Source organism: Neospora caninum, chromosome VI, assembly GCF_000208865.1.
Source record: "Neospora caninum Liverpool complete genome, chromosome VI".
Lineage (NCBI taxonomy): Eukaryota > Apicomplexa > Conoidasida > Eucoccidiorida > Sarcocystidae > Neospora > Neospora caninum.
Window position 1 is genome coordinate 2181796 of NC_018392.1, and position 22337 is coordinate 2204132.

At 50.6% G+C, this 22337-nt stretch overlaps 1 protein-coding gene across 1 annotated transcript; it reads right to left on the bottom strand.

Annotated features, from left to right (window-relative positions):
• Positions 1-1159: 1159 nt before the first annotated feature.
• NCLIV_018020 (hypothetical protein) lies at positions 1160-17752 on the bottom strand (the record flags this gene model as incomplete). The annotated part of the gene is made up of 26 exons (XM_003881995.1): positions 1160-1409; positions 1917-2071; positions 2441-2740; positions 3278-3383; positions 3545-3661; positions 4323-4623; positions 5139-5226; positions 5539-5595; positions 6289-6430; positions 6636-6761; positions 7191-7249; positions 7759-8007; positions 8562-8619; positions 9650-9787; positions 10055-10260; positions 10817-11003; positions 11478-11817; positions 12320-12455; positions 12678-12794; positions 13292-13474; positions 13983-14061; positions 14493-14600; positions 15170-15478; positions 16041-16182; positions 16706-16910; positions 17411-17752. 26 exons carry the CDS (start codon positions 17750-17752, stop codon positions 1160-1162), a joined length of 4500 nt encoding a protein of 1499 aa, XP_003882044.1.
• Positions 17753-22337: the final 4585 nt, after the last annotated feature.

The following is a 22337-nucleotide window of genomic DNA, read 5'->3' on the forward strand; positions in this document are numbered from 1 at the left end:
GGGGAATCAGAGCCACGTTCAGTGAACCGTTTCCGGATTCAGAGTGCTGAAGGCCGCAAGGCGGTCGCTCGAAGAAACGGCTGTTTGTTTTTCGTATCAGGCATGCTTCATGCCTCCTACGAGAGAACAGCCAGGTTGTTTCGAACGAAAATGCATACACGCGGGACCTGTGCGGCCTGTCACGGTTTCAGCTTCGCTTCGCACGTAGCGACGGCGTTTGGTGGGAAAAAAAACCATCAGCAAAGTGCATAGTGCAACAATGCAACGTGACTGTTTGCTTAGCCCGGCACACTGTAGACCGTTTCGCCTTCGTTGGCCTTCCGGAAATGCAGCGCACAGAGAGCGAGGCGAGATACAGTTGTGCACGGCCCCCGCTGTTTTTGGAGTGAGCGAGAAAAAGACGAGGTGCGACGGTTAAAAAGTAACCTGCTGCTTGATTGGAAACAGGAAAGCTGATCGCGATTCCCATGCCCACTACGCTTCAGCGAAAGCGTGCGTTTTAAAGCCGAACCTGAAATGGTATGTCATGTCTAGGATTAAACATCCTTCTCCATATATATATATATATATATATATATACGTGTATGTCTATATACACGTAAAGATTAATTACAAAATCAAACATATATGCATATATATATATATGGGTGGTGGTGGTGCAGTTAATAGGTTTCGTGCTCGATAGCACAGGAGCGAATGCGGATGATGCCTTGAAGATTCAGTCGTTTTGCGAATCGACTCCAACCTATTGGCAGAGCCATTCGAGGGCACACTTGCAACCGTAAACCTAGTGCGGGGAACTAAACTCCGCGAGAGAAGCGTGAACATTTCTTCGACAGGCTCAGACGGTCTACGGCGTGCTGTCAGCGCGGGGAGGTGACTCGGATCCGACGGGGCGATCGTCGTGCGTTCGGAAAGTGCTTTTTGCATATTGAGAAGTTCAGGTGCAAACAGGCCGAACTGAAAGACTCAGTTCCTGGTTCAAAGTTCCCCTCGGATAAACAAGCTGTGCGACTTCCGCTTCCGTTTTTCCGTGCCGAGGGTCGCAATCCCTCGCAGCCGCGGAGACCAACTCACGTGTGCTCTGCCATGTCTATCTCGTTGCACCGGCCATGCAGAGGATTCGGCCAACGGAAAAGCACGAAATAAAACAAGACATTCATCGAAAAAGATGCATCGTGGAAACCTTGTTGTACGCTAAGGGATCCCAGTGCGGATTGACGGACGGCCGCGTGCGAACTGCGGAGGGAGCGGCCGCAGACCCTCGCATTTTCTCGGCAGCTTTGTCTTCTTCCAATTTTGAAAAGACGGCTGAAAAGAGCGGCGACGAAACCACGTGAACCGCCCGCACGATCTGACCCTCCGTCAGAACGTACTGGTAGACGGCAGGACGCAAAACGTCCTCGCTCCTGAACACACCAGACATGACCAGGAGGGACACAAAAGTGCCTAATGGAGACGCGAAGAAAACACAAATCATGAGACAGCGAAAGACAACAGAGACACTGAAAAACAAACGGTGCGGAAACGAGGAAAAACTCCGGTGTAACTGCACACGCACACAGACGGGAAAACGCCCATATGCATATGTATATATATATATATCACGTAGGGATAGTTACACATTGATATCGATTCAAGGTCATCTTTTCTTGTGGTTCACGACTAAACAAGAAATATCTTGGTAGTGGTTCATTTTCTGCGCGACACTCCTGTACCAGAGAAGGAATCCCATGCCTGCACACGAGATGGATGCGCTCTACTATATATATATATATATATATATATATAACATATCTATAGATAGATGTACACTTGTGAAACATGCAGATACCAGTTTAGGTGAGTATATGAATCTACAAGCAGTATGGTTTGTTGAATGTTATGCCAGGAAAATCCAGTGGGGTTTGTCTTACGGCTGATCGAAAAAGTTCCAAGCCCACAGGAGTCCGTCGGAGGTGAGAACGACGCCCTCCCACCATCCAACCTTCACGTCGATGGCGACACCCGTGATGCCGCCTCGCCTCAAGTCGACCGACATGGGCACGAACGACTGAGCCTTAACACAGACCTGGGAAACAGATCAGATAACAGACAATGCGTGCATCGATTGTGTTCGCAAAAAGGCTCCTCCCGTCTGACACAGAAAGGCCGGCTGGCGCAATCCTACCAGTCGCCCGATTCCGATCTCTTCTCGGCTCCTTCTCTTCTTCTCCCTCCCCCTTGTTCCGATTCCCCCGCTTTACTACCTCCCTCTCCCCCTATCTGTCTATCTATTTACAACCACAGAGCAGGTTGCACCACATTTCCCTCCTCCCTTTCCTGGATTTTCTCACGCGGTCAGTGGATAGGCTCTGCTTTCCGCGGAATCCCGTTTTCCCTCTTGGTGTCTCAGCGTTTTCTCTCCTCATCTTTCCTCGCTTTTGCTTCGCCGGCCTACCTGAGAGTTGGTGTCCCAGAGCAGGAAGACGCCCCACTGGTAAACGGTGCCGGAGGGTGTGACGGCGAGGGTTGTGTGAACGCCGCAGCTGATGGAGGTGACGCGTTCTTCGATGTTTTCAATCGGCACTGCAACACGCGATCGCCTGTGCTTGCTACCCAGACCGAGCTGGCCGTTAATCGCTTGTCCGAACACGTAGACAGTTCCGTCCTTCGCGAGGAGATACGTGAAGCCGAGTCCACACTCCACGCTGTCGAGTGGCCCAATGTCCACGATCGAATCGTGCGTGATCCACAGAGGCTGGGAAATGACACATATGCAGAGAAGAAAAAAGCACCACCCGAGAGGGACGAGGAACCGATGAAGAACGAACGGCAGGGAGACAGGTGGAGGAAAACAGAGGGTGAAAGGTGGGAAAGAACGAGAAAAGTGGAGACGCCCTCCAGGAGCCGCCCACAACCGTATTCAGGAAGTTCGATTGGAGACACGAGACCCCGCGAGAGAGAGAACGCGAAAGTGTGCAGGAAGAACAGCGACTGTTTGAGGGATCCTATCACGTGCACGAGTCGCCATTATATATATATATATATACATTATGGTCATAGCTCGGCACGTTGATTTGTTATCCCGCATTCTACGTAGATATATACTCTGAAAACGAAGCCATGGGAGGGGAAGAGGGTGGGAGTACACACAAGAGAGCAAGAATGAGGGAAAGTCGAGGTTAGAAAGAAGGCCTGTACGCGCCGAGGATTCTATAACTGCAGACGAGATATGGAGAAGGGGAGCAAAACACGCATCCAGGGCGCGGCATGAGAGACACGGTCAAACACTTACCAGCGGAACGTCACTGAAGACTCCGCGGATGTAAATGTGATCGCCTCGACCCCACATGTACACGCGGCCTTTATCGTCGATCGCGGCGTTGTGATAGGCTCCGGCGCTGTGGAGAAAAACGGAGACACCCGAGTGAAAAGACCATGTCGTCAACAGGAGAGCGCCTGCGCGAGGGAAGCAGCGAGGGTAGAGAGACACGGAAAACGGGCTGGAAGCAGAAGGGCCAAGGGAGAGAAGAGAGATCTGCTGTTTGGCTCTCCGGCTCACCTCAGCATCGTGATTGCGCGCCTAGCCATCGGGGTGCTCGCTCCGCGAGTGGAAGCAAAGTGCACCTCAGAGGCTTCCGGCACAACCTCCTGACGAGGCGCACAGCCGCACTGTCCGCTGAGAAGAAAGAGAAAAAGGACGCGTTTGGTGTGGCTTTTGTGCGGGAACGATGCCAACCGCCCAGAAGGCCCTTTCGCAGATCGACGCGGCGTTTCTTGAGAGGGCGGTTGACGAAACATTTTCGTCTCGATCATCTGCGCTCTAAAGCAGGTGTGCTCCACGATTTCGAAGGAAACGCTCGCTCGACAACGCACACACTCCTATGATCTGCGTGCAATTCGCGTCCCCTTGAGAGCGGCCAAGAGGCAACAGACACATACGGCCCCTCTCAAACTGGCGACAGCAGGCACAGCTTTCCACACGGACTGTCACCCAAAGGAGAACTCCAGTTCAAAGCTCATCAACCTTCTACACTGCTGCAGCGGTGGACACATTCATTATCTATCTATCTATCAAGCTATCTATCTATCTATCTATCTATCTATCTATCTATCTATCTATCTATCTATCTATCTATCAAATATTTCTGTATCCAACTGCCTACTTGTCTGTCGAGCCTCATCTCCTTCGCCCTCTCTATCGATCGTGCTCTGTCTGTATGTCTGTCTCTCTCTCTCTCTCTCTCTCGACATATATATATATATATATATATTTGGATCTATCTGTTTGTTTGGTCTGCGATTAGCCTTTCTGTGCTCGCTCTGTGGTTGACGCGTACTATTGATTGGATCCCCAGGCGAAGACGCGTCCGTCGCCGTCGAGGAGGAGCGTGTGATCGACGCCGCAGCTAACTTGTTTGATTTTGATCGGGAAGAGGAGGCCGGTGATGGGCTGCATCGGCAAAGGGAGACCCGAGACCGACGAGGCGCCGACGCTCAGCTGGCCCCGGTCGTTCAGGCCGTAAGTGTACACGTATCCGGAGCTTGTCGCGACGACCGTGTGGAACGCGCCGAGCTCAATGTGCGACAAATCAGCTGCAGGGTTGAAACTCTCCACTGTGCGGATGCCCGTGGCCCATCCTGAAGGACAGAGAAAGAGACGGACAAAGAAACAGATGGCAAGCAAGAAATGGGGGACAGAAAAAGAAAGAAGATAAGCACAGGTGAGTGAAAAGCAAAGAAGAGGGGACGCGCAGGAAAAGGTGTTTTGCCTGAGATTCGCAGGTGACGAGGCAGACTGGGGTTTCGTGTGACAAGCAAGGCAGACATATGGCCTGTCTCTGTGGATACGTTGCTTTGTAAACGCATGTCATTCTACCTGCGATACGAGCTGGCTACCGTGGCGTAGACAGAGACAGTCAGAAAGAGAGATCTCAACCCCCCCTTACGAGTCGATATAGTAAAAGAGGACACAGAATGAGCTAGAATCGAGAGGCCTTCCGAACGAGCAAAGCGCAGATACGAGATACAGAGAGCTCGTGGACGCGAGGTAAAGAGCGAGAATCTCCCATCCCCGCCCCGGATAGCAAATCTAGGTGCCTCCGAGCCCTCGCTTTGCGTCTTGTGAGGGGGGGAATTCCGTTTCGTCAACGTACCCTTGGGATAGACGTCATCGCGTTCAACACTGACGTTCACGTGAATGAGTTGCCACGACTTTAGCCGCTTCCCGCATCTTTCTCTGTCCTGCATGAGGAAAACGAAAAAGGTGAAACACGAAACGACAGGCATGGAAGGGAACCGTGACAGAGGCGTCGAGGCAAATCCTAAGCATCAACAAGGAAAGAAGGGGTCGAGAAAGGGAGACGCGAACTGACAGGACAGTAGGAGAAACACACAGCCAGGCGAGGGAAAAGGCGCGCCATGAAGAACGGCGTAGATTCGAAATCTCCAGGCGCACAGGCAGAGGAGACGGCCACGCGGGAATGCCGTAGCCCGTTGGTATTCGAGAGAAGCGGTCTCGAAACGAAAACATCCAAGAGAGAGATGAGGACTTACTCGCAGAAGCACCACTGCCTGCTGACACTCTTGGAGGGTCTGTTTTTCTGCGCGCATCTGAAAAAGAAGAAAACAACGGCACGAAGTTTTGTCCAGTCTCACAAGGCGTGTGAGTCATTTCGCGTGTGCGAACCATGATCATACAGGAATGCAGAGGGAGCAGAAAATCTTGGTCGTCTGTCACAGAACGAAAGGACACTCTATTCGAGAAGATGAGGAGAGGTTTCGGTGCTCAACTGAATCTCAGACGGAGCTGCGAGAGCTCCAGAACCAGCTCTTAGATACGAGGCGGTTCGCCAGGGATGAATAAGGACACCGACCGTCGCACTTTTCTCTGCACGTGTCGACTTCAATGCGTCGACGCAAACGCCTCCAAGGAAGGCGCATCCCAACGACAAATCGGTAAAAACGGTATTGGCGCATATATATAACATACGTATATATATATATATATATATATATACCGCGCTACAAAAGTAATGACGCTGTACAACTCCCTATCAACGAGAAGGCCCAAAGCAGCTAAGTTCATGCATTACTATCTATAGATACACACATTTCTACATGTGGTTAACCCTAAACTCCACATTACGTGTCTATTTGTAGGTCCAGAGGGATGGAGACTCGAGGTAATTGGTATACGAGGCTGTCCTCGGTCGTGAAGGGAGCAAGAGGGAGGCAGGAGCACGGCCGCCGGGACTGCCCCATGCGTGGCGCGTGGAGGGGTGCATGCGCATGCAAAAGGCTCACCAGATGGCCGGCAAGGACCAGCTTTAGTTTCTCTTCCTGGAGGATGCGCCGCACTCGATTTCCTCTCCACCAAGCCTGGATCGTGAGGGTGGCCGCATGCACGTTGGAGACGTACATGCGTAGCAGCTTGGCTTGAGCGAATCTGAGAAGCGAAACGAGGACCAACTCGACGCAAACCGCGGCATGTCAAGAACGGAGGCGAAGCGGAGACCGAGGTTCTCCGGCGTTTCTCCAGCGCTGCCAAGGCGAACAACACTCTGGTGGAGAGATACTACGGCAGATGATGCAGCGAATCCGGGATCGAGAAACGACCTGCACGGCCGAAGCCGTCTACAAGAAGATCTCACTTCTGCATGCTATACGCAGCTTGGGTGACATTTTGGAGTCTCGAGAGGACAATGTAGCGGCGCATGCAACTCTGAATAACGACGCGCCCTTGATCCTCGAGGAAGCCTCGCCGAATGCCGTCGAATCTGGAAGGAAATGCAAACCGCCACAAAACATAAACAGACGCGTCAATCACAGGCATCACCCAAGATGCGGCTGGCTGAGTTATATCTATCTATCTGTCTATCTATCTATATTTGTAGGTGTGTACGTTGATAGTGTCAGACCACACGGCATCTCCTACGTAGGTGTTTTCCTGTATCTCCTGTGAGTTTCCTTTATCCGTGTCCTATCTTTAGACAGCGTTTCTCATCAGTCGACGTGTACAGGTTACCTAGCCCTATGCTTCGAGGAGAGGGCTCGTCCCCGTCCACTGCTCTGTTTGCCGTCAGCTCCTTTTACTATTTTACAACTCCCAAGCATGCAAAGGAACGGCAGAGGGAGCAGTCTCCCTACGAACTGGAAGCGTATTGTCGCTGGCGAGTGTTCGATCTCGAGAGAACAAATTTGCTTACATTTTTGCATGCGTACGATACATGGCCGAAGACCTGGTCCTGTAGCCCCTCCAAAATCGCTGAAGAGACAAAACAGGACACGCTTCATATTGCCCATTTTTCGGGATCTTTCACCAGAGAAGAAGGCTCGGGCATTGCTTCTTTGTAAGCAAAAGGACAAAACACCCCTACGGATGCCCGCAAACGCGCGTTTGCAAACGAAAATAAACACATGAACACAAACTTATTTGCAATCATGGAAAATTGGAAATGCCTCACGAGGCATATATATATATATATATATACATACATATGTGCATACATACATACATACATACATACATACATACATACATACATACATACATACATACATACATACATACATACATATGCAGGGCCCCTCTGGTGGATAACTGACATCCACATGCGTGCACAGATCTACGAGCAGCTGCATATATATATATATATATAATTGTGCTACTTTCTTTCGTGCGAAATTAAACTGATTGTGTACGGCGCTGGGTACAGAATACGGCGGCTCTGTTTTCTCTTCCATGCGCAAAAATCTCGCTTGCTGCTTGCGAACCTGAATCGTGATTGCATAGGGCGTCAGAAGGCGCATGAGTTGTACGCGGAGGCGTCCCAGGTAGCCCCGCCAGACGCGCTGGATGTCCGTCGCAGCGTTGTTTCGCATTTTCTCGTAACTCAACTTTTTCGCCAACTTCTGAGCTGCGTGGCGTCTCCAGTGGCTCTGGATTTTCACCGCCGCCCGAATCATGCGGTGCGAGATCATGAACTGTTTCCACCGGATTCCGCCGATTCCAGCATAGCCAATCTGAGGGAAAAAAGCTCTCAAAGCAACCCAAGCATGCCACGCAGCTGGCGGGGGAAGGCCGCCGGTGCGAAACTGCAAAGAGCTCGTAGTATTAAAGATAGCGAAAAACATGCATGCTTCGAACTCTCGAAATCATACACAGATCCCATATACATATACATAGCCATATATATATATATATATATATATTCATTTGAAGGGGTGGTGACATCTCGTGACGGCGAGATGCCGACCGGTTCGGAGCAAATGAAAGAAAGCAATTTTCTCTGTTTCCGCCAGATTTCCAGTTGGCGAATGACGAGTTGTAAGCAGATCCGTCCTGTATATCTTTGTACGCTGAATCATGGCCCTTTCGCATATGCGTGTATATATATATAGATATACATGCATGGAGATTTGTGTTTGATTTCCACAGTTTTGGGACATCTGCATATCTACCCAACGTCAGTGGGACCGGTGCATTTTTAGGCCATTGTGTATCTTTTTGTGTAGGCTCCTCCGACATATCGAGGGGAGAAGCCTCCTGTGTGGAGTGCGGCGATCACGGCACTTACGGCGGCCGCTTTCTTCATGAGCATGCGAGCCTTGACTTGTCGCAACTCCTTCTGGGACCTGAGGAGCACAGCGGCGCATGTAAATCCGTGAAGCGCGGAGGATAGAAAGAGAGCCGCTTTCGCATGCAGCCTCACAGGAACGCCTTGCGGCAGAGCCCCAAGGCACTGGAATTGAATCCAACCGGGGAAAAACGTCTCCAGACACCCCACATCCTTTTCGAATCATAGGGATATGACTGTCCATACGTCAATGTTGTTCAGAGAACGGGAAACACGCGCTGACGGCCATAGGGAGTATGTGTGTCAACTTATATATATATATATATGTATGTATTAGTTACAAGCGTTATGGTTACTCACAAATATATCTACATCGAGGGGTATACGCAAGAGTGAATGCACGGCGGTAGGTAGAGTGTGGCGGTAGCGAATGCGGCGATAAATCCACCACACCACAGATGCTAAATTGAATGAAATTGATCCGTTGTGTACAGTGTGGAAGCATTTCCCCGATCCCGTTTGCTGGTACAAGCGCAAGAGTCTTCTGCACTTCTCAGACAAGCGCCCTATTGGCGAGAGCGATACAGACTTGGACGAAACGGCTTCAACAAAAAGGAGACTTTCAGGAGAGAAGGAGACTCGGAACAAATCCAGAGAGGAGGAAATGCGCGACACGTGGACGGATGCGTGGAACAGGCAACGAAAGAGACCGTACTGCTTCCTTGCTCTGTATCCTCTGAAGACTCTCTGGATATTCACCGCCGCTCGCTCTCTCCTCTGTTGGAGCCTGAGAGGAAAAGGAACAACATGAACAAAACGAGAAAAACGTTTGAAAGCCAGAAAACGTCATTTTCACATCTGTGTGCAGATGTTTACCCGATACATTCTGCGCGGAAAATCCTCCTGGTATATGCATATATATATATATATATATATATATATATACGGATAAGGCCGTGTCGCTAGTTGCGAGACGAATAGCAGAACACAATTTCCAAGCGCTTTTAAAGCGGCCGTGTGGAGCAAGAGCGCGAAAGGAAATCGTGTTGCAGATTGTGCTGTCTGTCGGTAACTGCGGCTTATCTTACTGGCAGAACATCCCCAAGAAGATGGAGCCGGCGAAAATGCGGCAGCCGATTTTTTTCTGGAGCGCTGATTTTCGCAATTCGTAGCGCCTCATCAGGGCTTGGATGCGCACCACGCGGCGAGAGAAGCTCGTGTACAGACTGCAGGAGAAACGAAGCGACTTATGAGAGATTCATGCGATCTGAGAGCTCGGACTTGATTTACATATCGAGAACAGCCCCGGTCTCTCAAACACTACGCCTACATGCACACATTTGAGCACATACATCGATACATGCATCTACCTGTGCATATATCGTGTACTATATATATGTTTTTCCTCATGCGTACAGAAGAACAAGGAAGACGGAATCGGTTAGATACGCAGCGTGGTGGACGTCTGAAGAACGTGGTTGGCGAGGCCTTACACGCGGGCTTTGTAGGCTCGGTAAATGGACTGGAGCTTGAGAATCAGCGGCTTCAAGTTCGCCATGACGGTTCGAAAGTGCTTGTCGATCATAAGCCACCCGGTTTTCCTCAAGAAGATTTTCGTGTTACCGAGCTGGTACTCTTCCTTGGGGATAGCCAGGCGATCAAGCATCGTAATGCACGCCTGCTTCATGTCGCTGCCTTCCTGTCAACAGAGACAAGCGGCGAAATGACAACCAGGCATGCGCAGTGTATGATTTCCACGGAGTCTCGTTGAACCAGGAGGCGAGACAAACATGGCAGAAGCGACGCGCTTCTTCCTGTGAGCGAAAGAGACGGAACCGGATCGGTTGGCCTTGGGGGAAGGAAAACGATGGAAAATCGAAAGAGCCGGAAGGACGGAGAAAGCGTGAAGGCAGGACACAGCCACGCTCCGCTAGCAAACTGTGTCACAAAGCCTGAACCGAAGACGCAGGAAAACGCAGCCCTCCGGGGGCGGAAAGTCGCGAAACCAACGAGCATAAAAGTGCCTAACACGGGAAAAAAAGAAGAGAACTAGAAACATGTTTTGCGTCCGAGGTGTCTCTACATAGAAACGTTTGGGAGAGCCGCAACGTCGCTCTGGGGTTCTGAATTTCGTTTTTCTCTTTGGCGTTGTGTGTCGGTTCCTGCCTTTGCTTGGCCTGCTTGGCTACCGTCTTCAGGCACCGGGGTATTTCTTGTGAGTCTCCCTCGGTTCGTTTTTCCCAGAGTTGTCTTACCACTTTCGCTCCCAAGACACTCATCAGCACGTTGTTGTCCTGGACAAAATCTTGGAAAGACGCTCGGTATGCAAAACCTTTGTGGATGATGGCAACGGCTTCCAGCACAGACAAACTGATCATCTGCCCTAAGGTCGTTTCTGTCTCAAACACCTGAGGCTTCTTCACTTGGTTCGGCTTAATGCACCTAACAGAGAACACAGATATGCACATATACGCTTGTAGAGAGAGATGTTTTCTTGAATCTGTATGTACCTAGACGTATGTATGTTTACGGACTTGATCGTTTGCATGAAACCATGGATAGAAGTATCGATTTCAAACTTTCCACCGTCTCTCCTCGGCTGCGTTTCTTGCCAAAGACACAGGGGTTTGGGATGGAACGTTACCCCTTTTTTCCACGGCGCCTTTGCGAGCTTGACTAGGCGCCTCAGTTTATACCCCAATAGAAGCCTGACTGACTCCTAGACAGCCCCTGTTTCGCCTCTGTGCCTTCAGCGAGAGAAGTGAGGAGGAACTTTCGAATCACCTGACCTACTAGCAGACAAACAGGCGTCCCTAGGCAAGAGAGAGAGAGGCGCGCGTTTTTCGACGAAGGGAAACAAGAACGGGGAAGGCACAGAAATCCCAGCATGGTGTGACGCTGGCGCGTGTGGCTCACCGGCCGAAATGGGCGTGAGAGGACTTGAGGGTGGTCATGAGGCCCGTCATGGATTTCTGGAATTTAGACCCCACGAATTTCCCGCGCATGTTTTTCGTGTCAGGAATTTCGATATCTGCGAACGCGTTCTTCATGCAGAGGTTCTTGGCACTCTTGAAGACAACGAGGAGCTCGTTCGGCAAACGCATTTTGTTTTTGGGCACAAACTCAGTTGTGTCGTAGGTGACCGGAGCCGCCGTGTGCACGATCAAGAAGGAAAGACGCGCATCGCCTTTTGGAATTTGGAAACACGGATTCTTAATGTTCTTGTGACATGCGGCAGTGAAGGATTCACTCGAACCTTGACACAAGACAAGCACACACATATACACAGACACACACCAAGACAAAATACACAAGTATGCATATATGCGTATATGTATACCTATTTATATATATACATATATATAGATATTGATATATATGCGTATATATATACCTGCATGTGTATGCATTTACATATTTATTGGTAATGTTATAACGAAGTGTGCACGTGTAGGTATGGACGTGTGCATGCATGCAATTCTAGGCTGACACGTAGTCACTTAGATGCTTGAAGAGGAAAGAAAGGCTCTATGCACAGGAAGAGAGACATATCGAAGACAAGAAAACGGCGGCCTCATCTGAGGAGAAACCTCTGAGAGGGTGCATGCAGAATTTTAGAGCTGATACTGGCCGTAGCTATCGAGCCCCGCAAGTTGCGATGTGGTTGGGACGCCTGCTTGGTGGAGAGGCAGGCGGGCATGCATTTTTTCGAAAAAATCCGGCTAATGGAAGGTTTCTCTGCATGCGCGCATGCGTACCTGTTTGGATCAGACACTGCTCCTCAAGGTAGGCAAAAATCCCAGCCTTCGGCTTGTCAAAAACCTCCAAGACAGTGGCGTTGTCCGAGTAGACAATCATAGAGTGGTCAATACCTTCTGCCTCGTACTCGACTTTCTAACGACAGGACAAAGAAGTAAGGGAGGATTCGCCGACCCCTCGATTGGATACAAATCACGAACGAGCCTTCATAAGCACATCCGTGCAAAAGCTTATACATACATACATACATACACATCGATATTTGTGTGCGTGCGTAGCTGCATGTAAATGTGGGGATGTGCATGTGCATGCACTCGCTTCCTCGCGAAGCAAAGTGCTGTGCCTCGAGCCACTCACCTCAGCCTGGAAAACTTGTTGAATGAAGAACTGCTGCAACCTTTCGTTCGCGTAGTTGATAAGATACTGTTCGTAGGAGTTTTTCTGGAAGAACTCGAATCCGTAAATATCCAAAATCTGCACAGCAGAACGGCCAGAGAAACCCAACACCTTGATGGAAAAACCACATACGCACACAAATCAAGGGCTGACGCACGTACGTCGCCATACCTGTGTAGTCGAAAATACATCCATAAATGCATATGCGCATAAACATATAGATACATATACGCATGTGTGCGCAAATGAATGGATTTGCAGGTTTGTCTCTACGGGGAGCTGTGGGCGCCTGTGTTTTATCACAGACCGACCCACACGGGAGGCTAAGAACAGGAAATTGGGAGAAACAAGACAGCTCCACCTAGCGCGCAGGAGCGGTATCTTGATGAGAGGAGAGGCGCTAGCGCGCGGCCTGTATTTCTTGCTTTCACGCGAAGAGGGCTAGAAGCCGCAACGTGAACAAGTAGAGCCTCGTTTGGCCACAGACGCAAAATGCACGGAAACGACGAAGCGAAGCTGCAACGCGAGTAAAAACGGAATAAAAGAGAAGAAAGCTCAGAGGATTTGCCTCTTACACCAATCCACGGCTTCGATTCTGCATCGAATTGAATTTGTTTGTTCACACTCTTGACAATGTAGTCAAAAAGAGTGTTGTAAAGCTCTTTCGCCATGGACCGAATCATAACCGTCGCCTGATCTGCCGACAGAGGCGATTTAATCACGTTCCCCTGGACCTCCACGATATTGATTGTAACAGCCTAAGCAAACATCACAGCCACCCAGAAGACATACATTATAGATATATCCAAAACACTGTATGATATTTGTCAGGCTCTATCTGCATATATATATATATATATACATGCATACTTATGCGTATTTATGTGTGTGTAGAAATACGTATACATGCTTGTGGGTGTTTGTAATTATCGTTGTAGGTTGAGGGCAAAGTTGAAGGACGAAAGTACGTGAGTGGGAAATCTATGAATTTTCCGTCAGCATGGCAATACTTTCCTGAACTTGCACTACACTTGCACTGCCCGAGAGACAACGGAAGACGGAAGAAAGTAGGGCGTGCTCATCGTCAGTCTATCCACAGGAATATATGTACATATATACATATACACATATATGTACGGCCCCTCTTGTGCTGAAGCATGCTGAGAATCCTCACAGAGAATGAAAAAAAAGGCAGAAGGCAGGGAAAAGAGAGGATCGAGGAATTCAAAAATCGCAGAGAGAAGAGAAAACAAAGGGGCGTCATACCTCATTCAGAGCTGCGGCGTCGGCTCCAAGCAGCGAGGCGATCATCTGAAAGTCGTCATCGTTCACGACTTTTCCAGCTCTGTGATACACCACACGAAAAGAACATTACACCCTTTAGAGGCAACAAAATTCAAACATTGACGGGCTCGCGCTCTCTAATAAACACAACCACACATAGACATATACAAGCATACATATATTTAAATATATATGTGTATAGAGCGGAAGAGGCGACTTCAGAGACACGGAAGGAGGATGAGTGTTGACAGATTCCACCTGGGCGCGATGTGAGCTGTTTAGGGACGATGCTCTTTCTACGCGCTTGTGGGAAAGAGGAAGAAGGCAGAGAGAGAGAAATAAGCACGAAACGACGCACGTCCCTCAGACCGCCAATAGCCAACACAACGGAGCAATGGATCACATATTCCACAGGAGTGAAATGCAGAGATCCATAGAGAAGAAAATAGAGATACAAATATAGAATATTTTTTGATTCAACATGTGCCTTACTTGTCAGTTCCCATAGCTTGAGTGTTTTTGTATTTGATGTTTCCAGCAAGAATTACAGCAGAAAGGCATTTAAAGTAGTCAAGCTCTTCTTCCGGGGAGAAGAGCAGTCTGCGTGGCGACACAAGGCACAAGACATGGAGGCACTCCATGTGTGGTGCTTCCTCCAAATCTGAGTGCATGCAGATGCGTTAAATTCAGCTGAAATACGTTTGCCTTCTTCCGCTTCCCTCTGCGCCTGGTCAATCTCTACGGAGCGTTAGACATTCATCAGACAAGGCCATTTTAGGCAATGGCGGGCGCGCGAGGGGCCGCAACAAAAATCCGAGCGAAGGCGTATGTGTACATACACCGGAACCTCCCCTTCTCTGCGTGTCGCGGTTTGCAGAGGATCCGCCTTAAAGTAGCTGCTCCGCTTAAGAAAGTCCAAATGTGGAGACTTTCTCGGAAGGCAGTCCGCTAAACTTCATTCCCTCTGTGTGCCTGTGTCTCGCATGCGCGATCCCTTCGGTCCCACATTTCCCTTGTCCAGACTCCTAGGCGTCTCACACCCTACCTGCACACGCCAAACTCTACACGCATATATATATATATATATATATATATATATACATGCAGGCATCGGTGCATGCACATTTTTAAATTCTAGAGACGAGGACAGCGTGCGTTTCTGTGCTCACTTGAGCTGTTGTCGGACTTCCGCGAATTCTTTCAAGTCGTTGACAGTTTCGACTTCGTAGCAGCCGGATTTGTTCAGGAATTCGTACTGGGGGGCCTCCTTCAGCGCGCACTTTTGCTTTTCGTCCGGCTGCAGGCCTTTGATCATTTGGTAGAAAATATGATAGCTTCTCTCGCCCTGGCCCTGGAACTCGATACGCGACAGCTCAAGCATGTAGTTGCTGACGATGCCTCCGTGGATGCCGCCGGTGGGCGCAACGTCGAGAGACACGAAACGACCGAAACGCGAGGAATTGTTGTTTCGGAGTGTCCTGAAAAAAGGCCGAAAAGACGCAAGGGCAACGCAGCTGGAGACACTCTCAGAGGCCGTGTGTGAGTGGCCTGGAGCTGGATCTGCCCAAAGTGTCTCCTCGTAAGAGACACTTGTGGGGCGAAACGGACCGAGAGAGCCAGCGAGTCCGGAGAGGGGCGTAGGCACCGGGGAACAAGACGCGACAAGTGCAGCCTTCGGTCCCTCGGACGCTCCTTTTTCGCGAAGGTTGGATCGAGGCACGAATGCGAAGAGAAGACCAAGACTCTCTTGGATGTACGACTGCGTAACCGCGTCGATGCAGGAACCGACAAAGTGAAATCGGCAGCGAGTGCGCGAGGCAAGTCTTCTGAGATCAGTGCAGAGCACCACACCGCACTAAGCAGGCGTGGCGTGTGTCGGCGGGCAACCCCTCGAGGGGGCGAGAGAGGGAGAGAGGAACGAATGGGTTCGAGACGACTGTGAAAGACACAAAGACGGTACTCTCGGCGAAAGGAAACCTGTGTTGTGCTGAGCCTCTGACGAGGAACAGAGTCTTTGGACGGATCCCAGTCTTCACTTACTTTGCATTTCCAATGGCCTCAAGAAGCGGGTTCGCTCCAAGAATGATTTCCTGGATCTTATCACCGCCCGTTCCCGACTTCGAAGTCGCAAAGTACTGCATAAGTTGACGCGCAGTCTCTGTCTTTCCGGCTCCGGATTCACCTGACAAAAAACATGGCGATTGCAGGGACACGACACATGAGTCTGCCGCTCGAATCGCCGTGTTTCGAGGCATCCGAGGCAGGCTGCCGAGTTCTGCGTCCTCTTGTGTCTGGTCTTTTCTTTCTCGCGTGCGCGTGACAACGCGAAACAACGCTGCACGAGACGGAGGTTGAGGTTAGAAACTCGACACAACCTGACAGCTCTGGGGGTGGCGTGCATGCGTCCATGGAAAGGGCGAGGCGCTGCCTTCGACGACACCAGCGGAAACAGTGATGCAGGCGCAGAAACGAAGGCCAATAGAGCCGACATAGACTTCCAAAAAGATATCTGTATGGAGATATATGTATAGAGAGATGCACGTCAGTCCAACTTTATGTTCATCGTTCACCATCTACACAGACATTCATGTATATATATATATATATATATAGATAGATAGATATATTACATGTGCATGTATAGGTGTACGTATAGACGTATGTAAGCACGTATTGATGAAGAGGAGATGGAAGGTTTTGCGTACCACTGACGACACAAGATTGGTTTTCTTTTGTCATTTTGAGCATGTCCATCGCAGTCTGAGCGACGGCGTAGGTGTGGGGAGGGACATCTGTCGGGAAGCCTCGAGAGGTGTCGGCGTTCTGGTACTTGGTCACAGTTGCAGGCTCGTAGAGACCGGGAATGAGTTTGAACGGGTTCATCGCCACCAGCAGTCTTCCGGCGTATGTCTGTCAACATTTCCAGGCAAGGCAAGCAAGGCGACATGCAGAAGACAGCGAGACGGGTCAGGACAGAGAGAAAAAACGCCACCAGAGCGTAGCGGAAGGAGCAGAGCGAGGAGATACAGGAGCCGACACGAGAGAGACAGGGGAGGCAGGGTTTGCAGGTGATAAGGCCGTCTTCGGGGAACCCGTAACCCTGTTCATGTGCATAGATTAAGGAGAGACAGGCTTCGTCTGATGCGCGTGTGCGGGTTGATTTGACGAACGGAGCTCAGCAAATGCAGGTGCTCACTGGCACCTGGATACGCATTTGATATCTCTCGACGAGCGCGCCAGAGAGTCTCTTTGGGGTTTCGAGGAGTCCCTTCCGAATGTTCCGTTTCCAGCAGTGTTACTTCCCCTTCAACCTGGGCCTCTTCTGTGTAAGACAGGCTACAGCTCCTCAGCAGGGGGGGGGGATTCGTTGGGATAAACTGTCACGTTGTTTCCTGTGTGAAGAGACTCACGTAAATCTGATCCCGAACGTATCTTTCCCGCATGACCTCGAGGGCGCAAGCCTCGTTGGCGTGAGGCAGTTTGGCGAGATCGACGACGGTGACGGGATCAATGCCGACATTGGCGTTAAGGCACTCGGCGACTTCGACGGTTTTCGTGTTGCCGTCGATATCGACTGTGAGCTGTGTTCCGCTGATGCTCTTCACAATCGCCTTCACGTACATTTCCTCCTTCGAGGGCTCTCTAACAAACACCGGCGAGCCGAGGAGGTAATCGCCCAACTCGACTGCGGAGTATTTCCGCTCCACCTTCTTCTTGGCGCCCCCGCCTTCTGCAGCCTTCTTTGGCGGCATTTTGGCTGAGGTGAGAAAAGAAAGAAATCGGGAAGAGGAACGCCGTGGAAGGCCCCGGCGAGAAGAAAGATTTCGTGTGGAGAGAGCAAAAGCGAGCGCGGAGAGGTCTCGCTCGCGTGCAAATTCAGAAGCCCTTGCGTCAGAAAGGGACACAAGATGGGGAGAGGTGCGAAGCGACCTGCAGGGGGTAGCGATACACTATATGGTCCTATCTACAGCTAGAGAGAAACAGGGGTCTGTGTGTGCGTGGAAGAGACTGTTTGGGTGCGTTTGCGAGCAAGAGAAAAGGACGCGACGAGGACAGAGTTGAGGACAAGGTTTGGCGGGGAGAGAACTGAGCAGGTGACAGAGGCGAAACGGATGGGTCAGAGAGCGGAAGAAAAATCGGCGCAAATGGGCATAACGCGAGAAAAAAGGCCGGGACACGAGGATGAACTCGAAACCGAGAGGAGTGGAGACCAGCGAAAACGCGGCTTGAAGCGCTGAGTTCTCTCAGAGCGGCCCCGGACGGTCTCTCGATGGATCCCCGCCCGAGGCTAGGCCATTCATTTTTCGCTTGTTGTCAGTGTTTTTTCTTTGCGAACCCTCCCGCGCAACGGTCACAGCCTCCGAGAGCGGCGCAGACCAGAAGGGAAAGCAAAAGGATCAAGGACGGAGAAGGGAAGAGGACTGCCCGAAACGCGGGGGATGTGGACGACGCGGAATGGGGGCTCTCGACGCCCGCATTGATGCAGGTGAGCTGTTGAGTCCTCCGGCAGAAACAGGAAGAGAAAGGAAGGAGCACATCAACCCCTCTTCTCTTTCTCTGTGCAGGATCCGGAACGAATTGCCGGATTCAGCGGAACAGAGTCGGAAAATCGGCCGGTCTGCGAGGCTGAAGGCGCTCGCGGAGCCGCGTCATTCCGCGGAAGAAGAGCGTCGGATTTTGAGTTTTGGAGACAAGACACAGCTGCGTCGAGGAAAGTCGCATTTCCTCGAGATTGACACATTCAGCTTGTTCTTTCTCACGAGAGAAAAGGCGAGAAGCGGGAAAACGGAAAGAAGTTTGCAGGCGGAGACGCGAATCCCGCGGAAATTCGGAAGGGAAATCCGAGTCTCTCGGAAGCACGCGCTTGTCGAGCCGCGCCAAATACGGGAAACACGACGGCCGAGAGAGCAGGCACGGACGGACTGGCTTAACGCCAGAGAAAACCGAGAAATTCCAACGGGCTCCGCTCTTTTTTCCGACGGGGCGAAGAGCGGATGAGGCGAAGATCCCAAGACATCAAAGAAAAGAAATTCATGCAGGAAACGGCTCAAAAATCGACCAGAGAGGGCCGGCCGCGCGAACCTTCACAGCTAGGCGCGTCGACCGGAAGCTCTGGGGCTGTGCCCGGAGGAACCGCAGGCCGAGAAACGGCTTCGCGGAAAGGAGCGAACAGGGCGTTGTCGAGGCTGGGAAAAGGTTCGGAAGAAGAAAAGCGCGACAAAAGGGGAACGAGGTGCGGTTTTCCCTCTTGTTTTTCGCGAAAACACGCCAAACCCCGAAGCAGCTCTCCTTTGCCCCTGTGCAGCGCGATGTGTATAGCCAGCGCGAATTCGGGAGAAAAAGAGTGCCTTGCAGGGACACTCCGACGCTCTTGAGAGAAAGAGTCCCTTCTTTGTGGAAGACACTCTGGGCGTTTTCTGCGCATGTAACAGTGCGATTGGTGTGAAGACGGCTGGGAACAGGCAAAACGCAGGGAAAACCCGGCTTCGGAGACCGGCTCTAAATGACACAACGCGAGTTTCCTTCTCGCAGGAAGCTCGTTTTCTGGTCACCGCGCGCTCGGGTGGAGCTTTGCCTCGCATTCTCACTGTATTCCCGAGGTTTGCGCCTAAACAGCCTTCACAGGCTGACACGAAAAGCGTGGGAGAGACACAGGACGATCACACATTGCAGATGCGCCGAGCGTGGATCGCGACTTTCCGTCTTGGTTTGGCTTGCCGCGGGTGCGCTGGTCAGAGTCGCCTTTGTTTCCGGCAGTGTGGCGTTGCCTGCGTGTGTCGACATTTAGTGCCTTTCTTCGGGAAAGGCCGCAGAGGAGGCGGCAACAGGGAAGAGAAGGAAACAAAAAGGACAAAGAGACACTCGGCGAAACGCGAGTTGTATCTCGGCTGCGCACTCAAAACGGACACCCGAGGAAGACCGCACATTTTCCTTTCTGTTGCACGGGATGTGAGAGTCCAAAAAGCCCAGCATTACGGGTAAACAGAGTCTCGTACGTCTGCGTCATCAAGGCCACAGACGCAGTCCTAGGCCACAGACGCAGTCCTCTGCCCAGGCGCGTGCGTGTTGCTCGATAGGCAATTCTGTCAGTTATATCCATGGCTGCTAACACGGTGTTCACTTACACTTGAGAGGCTACTGGTAGCAACAACGTGGATGAAAATACCGCATTCGCGGCGGCGTCTGTGCTGCCTTGGTTCTTTGCCGGCAAGAAAAGTTCCACAGCCCTAGCTCGCCCGGTCTATATAGAGTTGAAAAGACGCCTCTACGAAAGTCCATGGATATTCTGAAAGAGGGATCGGGGAAACTGGACCGTTCGCTTGCTCCAAAAAGTAAGTGGCTACGGATTACTCAGACCGGAGACAAGATTCACCTGGAAGTAAATATGAAGTGATTAGAGGTACACGTACCTCGCTGGTGTGGTTAGACGTAAAAGCGCACAAAGTACGCTTACAGACAAGCATTTGCCAGAAACAAGTTGCAAGGCAGATTGGTTGAATTGAGGAGTCTAGTATTATCCATACGTGCCAGCGTGAAAGCCCCGGTATCCAATGCAGCGCTCCGCCTTGGCCATTGAAAACCACCCAGAGTTAAAACCCTGTATTCTTTAACTCAGTTCATTAGCGTTAGGTTTGATATTCTGTACCATCCGGTCTAAAATCGTGGTGTTGTGCTTAGCATTTCCTAGGCTCCTTAACATCGCAGCTGTATAAATATATCGCACACTGAACGGAGTTTTCTAGCACAAGCTTCTGAAGTATATCAAACGCTACAGTGATACCTGTAATTATTTGGAGTACAAACGTCACGGCGACAACAAAACCAAAGGAAGGAGGTGAATTTAGATTTAGAGCACAGCAACACAAGAAAAAGCGGACTGTGGGTTCGTTTCAGTGCCCAAGGCGGACCACTGGATTGTATACCCAGGGAACTGTGCTCCCATTAATAAGGGTCATAATGTACGTCAACAGGCATGCAATACAAAACAGATACCAACTGAAGTTAGGCTCCAGCTAGTATGATCAGCACCATCGTACTAGGGCGGTATTAAACGCAATACCTTTTCAAAACCGGTACGATTACAGATCGGTTGGTTTACAATATAAAACCTAACCGTAATGAACTGAAAGAATACACGGCTCGCTGACGTAATGAGACGCAGCCAATAACAACTGCTGAATCTGCTGGGGCTATGGAACTCCTACACGAGACAGTGGGGGGAAAATGTAAAACCAAGCTTTTCACGAGTGGTGATAGGAAGCGGAGGACCCCACCTCAAATGCTGTTGACATATCGCGCTCCTTCCCGCGCGTCTACTCGTGTTCTAAAACCCCCTAAACACTCAAGAAGACGTTTTGAATGCCTTTGCTCTCTCTGAGTTGCCACTCATGCTCGGCATGCACGGATAAAGGAAAGCGAACCATCCGTCAGCAGCTGTGCGCGTGCATGTATATAACCATGCGTGCTTCTACGGAAACTTGTACGTGACTGTGCGTCCATGCGTCTGGTGAACACACACATCCCTATGCGTGTACCCATCTCTACAGACACCTGCACATGAGTATGTGCGCCTTTTGTAGTTATGAGAGTAACATCGCGTTTTCCCAGAAGAAGCTGTTTTCATGCAGCAGAGCCTGTAGTCTTCTGTAGTCCGCTGCGGTGCGATTGCAGAGGACGCATCCCGTGAGGCTGCCTGGTCCCTATTGCTAGTGAACATCGCGATATCGCCGTTTCATCCATTTTTTCAACCTCGACGCTTCTGCATGCACTAGCCGGCAAGCCTTACCACGGGTAAAATGAAGGCCCCGTACCAAGCTCGCAGAAATTTCGAATTCTTCACATCCAGAACATACACATTTCATCGATCTATAAACCGAATCACGAATTCAGAGAGGCATGTGCACCTGCGAAGCGTGCGTTCCTTGTGTGTCTTCTAGAAGCCAATCCTTTGCTGAAGCATTTATATATATATATATATATATATATATATGCAAGCTATATCAAAGGCCGGTGCGTTGCCTGTCGCATGGAAAGATTCTTCGGGTATCCGGGTACCAAGGCACGGGGTTTACTTGCGTGTTGCGTTTCACGTGGACACTCCGAGTGCCTTTACGGAAAAAACGAACCTGCCGCAAACACACCAAACAAGCACTTGTGTGGACTGACAGGACATCACACTCTTCGCGCACCGACAGCAGTCGCTACTTTTTCCATTGCGAGTAGAAGTCGCGAGAGAGCTGTGGGTCGAGACAAATGCATGCCCGGCTCGAGAGAGTCTCTCTGTCGGTATGCAACGACGTCGCCTCCCTCTTCTCCTTTACTGCCTTCTCTCTTTCG